General features: G+C 41.4%; 1 protein-coding gene across 3 annotated transcripts in view; it reads right to left on the reverse strand.

Annotated features, from left to right (window-relative positions):
* CDK5RAP2 (CDK5 regulatory subunit associated protein 2) overlaps window positions 1-4,793 on the reverse strand; it is a 199,379-nt gene that overhangs the window by 67,743 nt on the left and 126,843 nt on the right. For 2 of the 3 annotated variants that reach the window (XM_017503288.2, XM_017503287.2), the window contains exons 19-20: window positions 2,930-3,025; window positions 800-972 (exon numbers count right to left, since the gene is read on the reverse strand). In XM_017503288.2, the coding sequence (XP_017358777.1) occupies window positions 800-972; window positions 2,930-3,025 (269 nt within the window). The remainder of the gene's footprint in view (window positions 1-799; window positions 973-2,929; window positions 3,026-4,793) is intronic. The other variant, XM_017503290.2, reaches the window with a different exon arrangement.

Genomic DNA, 4,793 nt, shown 5'->3' on the forward strand with positions numbered 1-4,793 from the left:
TAGAGACGGGGTTTCACCGTGTTGACCAGGATGGTCTCGATCTCTTGACCTCGTGATCCACCCGCCTCGGCCTCCCAAAGTGCTGGGATTACAGGCGTGAGCCACCGCGCCCGGCCAATGCCATTTTTCTTAAACATTTTCTTCTTACTCCCCACAGCAGCCCTAAGAAGTGATCAGAGAAACTGAGGCACTGAGATATAAAAGGACTGCTCTTTTTGGTTCCAAAGCCCAAACAGCTGTTATGGACGGACTAGGAAGAATACGAAAGGTGAAAAAAAAATGATTCCTAAAGGATTAATTGAAAAAAAACACAAAAAGTACTGAATGTTTCTCCTTTTTCTTTTAAGGAAAACCACCTGTAGTATCTCCTCACATAGGAATGGCTCCCAACAGATATAATGAGAAGAGAACTTTAATTCCAGCTCAACAAAAATAGCAGAATCACAGCTACAATGGTATTTTTTAAGCTGTTGTCGAAACTGGAAGAGATTTCAGTAGGGCTGATTCCTCTCGCTGACAGCAAGGCAGCCCTTTCTGGGGCTCCCAGGAGTAATTCTCAAAGAAAGCTTTCTTTATCCTCTTTATAATGGGCTTACATGAGGCTTTGCTGACGTCCCCTCACAGCCACTAGCATGCAGCCTAATTACTTAATTGCATGACTGGCAAGATTCCTTCCAAGCCATTTCAGGAGCTCTCTCAGGTAAATTACACAGCACCATCATCTAAACCCATTTAGCAAAATGAGTTTGTTCTCCCCTAGAACTAGAGAAACAAAGGAATGTCTGGGCCCCATGTCTACCTGGATTCCAGTAACAGCGTGGCCTTCTCATTGAACAAAGGGGCAAGCAGGTTCATGAACTCGCCTTCTTCTAGGCAGCCAGGTGTGTTGGCCCCATCGTAGTCTAAAATCTTAGACTCCATGTGCCTTAAATATCCATTTTTGCAGCCTCCTTGGGAAAGGTCTTTCATAACCTGCAAATAAGGGTATTTGGTAAAATAATGGAATAAAGAGGGGGGGAATGGGGCGCATAGAGAGAGGATGGAGATGTAGGGTAAATGAGTAAGTGCAAGTAAACCAGACACACTGAGCCAGAGAGAAACAGAAAAGGAAAGGGGGAGGAGAAGGAGGAAGAGAGAGAGACACAGGCATGCAGGTGCACAAATACTCACTTTAACACAGGGAGATGTTCTAGAAAGAAGATAGAGATGCTTACATCACTTCTCCTCACCCTGTTTCCTCACCTATAAAATGGGGATAGTTATGGTATCTCCCGAGGTGGTCAGGAGAATGAAATGAGACCACCTCAGGTTACATGTCTTAGTCACTACAGGTGCACAGTGGAAATGTGTTTTCCTACCCCTACAGCCCACTCCTTGAAAGTTCTTCCTAAGAACAGTATGGAACCCATGTCATTAACAATGATTTGAGTGTTTATTATATTTTTCTTGCAATGTATCCTTACGACACATCAGAAAGCTGATGTATCGTACTCTTTACAGACACATATTAGTTAACATGGCCTCGATCTTTCTCATCACAAAGGTAGGTAGTTCCTAATTCCCATGGAGACGTTATTTACAGACCACCTTCTTGGGTCACCTAGGATCCCAGAGGAGTGTTACCAAAGATGCATCTAGTTAAAGCCTGTGCTGCGCATGTCTTGAGGTGCTGCAATTAGCATTCTTTCTCCCCTATCCATAGCTGTAAATTTCTTCTACCAGTCTATAAATAATTCCTCTTGACTTCATTACTGCTGGTGATATACACACAAGCCATCACCCCCAACTCTCCACACTGGTAAAATGATTAAGCTTTTTAAATGGAAGATAAGACCTACACAAATGAGTTGTTATTTATAGGGTCTTCTTTGCCACCAATCTAGTTATTAAATCCATCTAATAAGCAACCTCCAAAGAAGGAAACATCTAGAATAATAAAAACAATAATTATTATTTACTGAGTACTTATTACATGCTTTTCTATTTGAATATCACAATCCTAAAATAGGAAGTGTTACTATCCTCACTGATGAGGAAACTCAGGCTTAGAGGTTAAGCACTAATTAACCAAGGTCACAGAGATAGTGGTGCCAAAGCTAAGACTTCAAATGAGGTCCATCTATTGCAAAGCCCAACTTTTAATTACTTTCCTTTCTAAAACTATCTACATTTTAAAATCTCCCATTTGTGACTCCACACACTTCAACACCCTGAAGGCCAAAAAGCCCACGTCTGTAGCATGTTACCCCCACCACATCCCAGTCTCTAGGGTTCTTTCTACCTTGGAGACTGATTAGAGTCTCCTACCCATTTTATGAATTAGAGGGTTGGAGACTACTTGCTCCAAATGTTCATTATCAATGTGATTGGAAGAGCACCCTATGTGGACGGGGGTCAGATTCTCACAATGCCCAAATGACAGTAATGTTGGTTCCAGATGAGGAGACTGCAGAGGCCCCCAGGAAGGGGAGCTAAGTTCCATCAGTGGGCCTTTACACCTCAACCAAATGATCTGGTAGTTCACACAATCCAGAAACAAGGGTTCTTATCCCAACTCCATCACTGACTTACTCTGTTTCCTGAATAAATCATCACCCCTCAAAGGCCTCAGTTTCTAAATCATAAAATGGGTTGGATTAGAACACTAAAGATTTGTCCAAGTCAAACATCTAGTGCCTGCTATTCTCCTATGACAGACCCATTTTTATTTGGAAGTATATGCTTGTTTTCATGTTTCATGACCGGCTCTATCACCCAGTTTATAACTTCTAAGAGGGAAGAGGCCTAGTCTTTGCTTTCCACTGGCACATAGAACGCACGTGATATAGGCAGAAGGAACAGAAAGCCCACTGGATTCATTCCAGACTCAAAGACTGCTTTGAACACAGAGTGGAGCAGATGAAATAAGGGTTAATGGCAAGGTTCCTACCTCATTACTCTGCTGCAAATGCTGGTCGCTCAGGAAATTACTCCCGTCATCCTCTCCAGTTTTGATTGTGTCCTCATCCTCCTTGCTAGCCAGAAGCTGCATGGAGCATGGAATGATGTGAAAATGCAACCCAAAAAAGTGTACAGCATGAATATGCATGAATAAGCCAGTGATGTCTTTTTTTTTTAAAGCAAAAAAAAAAGGAAAAAAAAAAAAAAGAGGAAGAAACAAATGCCAAAGCCATGAAATAAAAATTAACCAAAGTTAGAGTTGCTGGTTGTGGCAAATCACACCCAGCTGCCTGGATCAAGCATAATTTAAGGACAAATTCCCCAAGACAATAACTAAAGGCATTTCCCCTTGCCCTTGCACGGCCTTTCCTGAGTAAATTAAATATGCTGTCTGTTATGCCACTGCCACTGCCATTCCTGTCTTTGCTAAATTCACTTTCAGATTATATAAAAGTAACAAGATTTTGGAAAATAGCTATTGATGGAATTGAAAATATCAAATAGCAAGAAAGTAATAAATGAAATTTATGGTGTGCCCAATTTATGCATCGCTTCTATTTAGCACAAGGCATAAACCTCTTCTTGCTATACTGTCACATATCTGAGATGGACAGTCCTAGCAACACTGTCATTTTGCTGACAAAAAGTCCTCAACTCTAATGAGAAGAGTATCAACGCTTGCCTGACGATAACTTTATGCTTTTGGAAATGAAGGACAGTTATTTATAAAGACTGCATAAATTCCTAATGCTTCAAAGAAAGGTAAATCCCAAAGCTTCTGAGTTCCACAAAATAGACTGTACAAAGTTCTCAAGAAAGCCAGTTCTCAGCTCTCTGGAAAATCAAAAATTCTAGTCATGGGACAACTGAATTAACCAAATTAAAAATGAGAAAAAAGGTGGCCAGTCACTCTCAGGTAAGGAATCAATCAAAGCTATTTCAAAATTAAACCAAACCTTATCTCACCAATAAAAGAGTCTGGCTAGTTGCAGTGGCTCACACCTATAATCCTAGCACTTTGGGAGCCCAAGGCAGGTAGACTGCTTGAGCCCAGCAGTTCAAGGCCAGTCGGGGCAACAGAGTGAGACGCCTGTCTCTACAAAAAATACAAAAGTTAGCTGGACGTGACGGCACATGCTGTAGCCCCAGCAACATAGAAGGCTGAGGCAGGAGGATCACCTGAGCTCAGGGAGGTCGAGGCTGCAGTGAGCTGTGATGACACCACTGCACTCCAGCCTGGCAAACAGGGTAACACCCTGTCTTGAAAACAAAAAACAAAACATAACAGTCTGCGCCAAAGGTGCTGAAACCACGGAGTACTGGGTGGTTTGTTGGGTGTGTTGTACATGTAAAATACCTATGTTCTAGCTCAAGTTTTATTTCTGAATCCCTACGTTTAGTCAATTATCCCCATAGCTCTCCAGCTCAACTCTCTGGTTTTCCTTTCAGAGGAAAAACCTTGTTTTGGAAGAAAAACAAAGCCAACTGAGTTCAGTTTTTATAGAAACTTCTCAAGGTCAGAACCACATTCAATCTAACCATATCCAAATCTGTAATCAGAACCAAACGGAAGTGATGATCAAAAACCACATCCTACTATACTATCAGGCATGAAACAGACTAGACATGCATAAACATACCTACAGAGGCATAAAAGTTTATAAATGTGGGTAAGGAACTCTTTCTCTTTTGGCTTCTTCCCTCATTACTATAACATTCTCAAGTGATAAAGACTAACTGGAGCTATCAAACTTGTTGGTGGGAATATAAAATGTTTGGGAAAAGTACTGGCAATTTCTCATAAAACGAATAACCCTATGATACGACTCAGGAACTCTATTCACAGGTACTAA

Source organism: Cebus imitator, unplaced genomic scaffold (assembly GCF_001604975.1).
Source record: "Cebus imitator isolate Cc_AM_T3 unplaced genomic scaffold, Cebus_imitator-1.0 Scaffold309, whole genome shotgun sequence".
In the NCBI taxonomy this organism is placed as follows: domain Eukaryota; kingdom Metazoa; phylum Chordata; class Mammalia; order Primates; family Cebidae; genus Cebus; species Cebus imitator.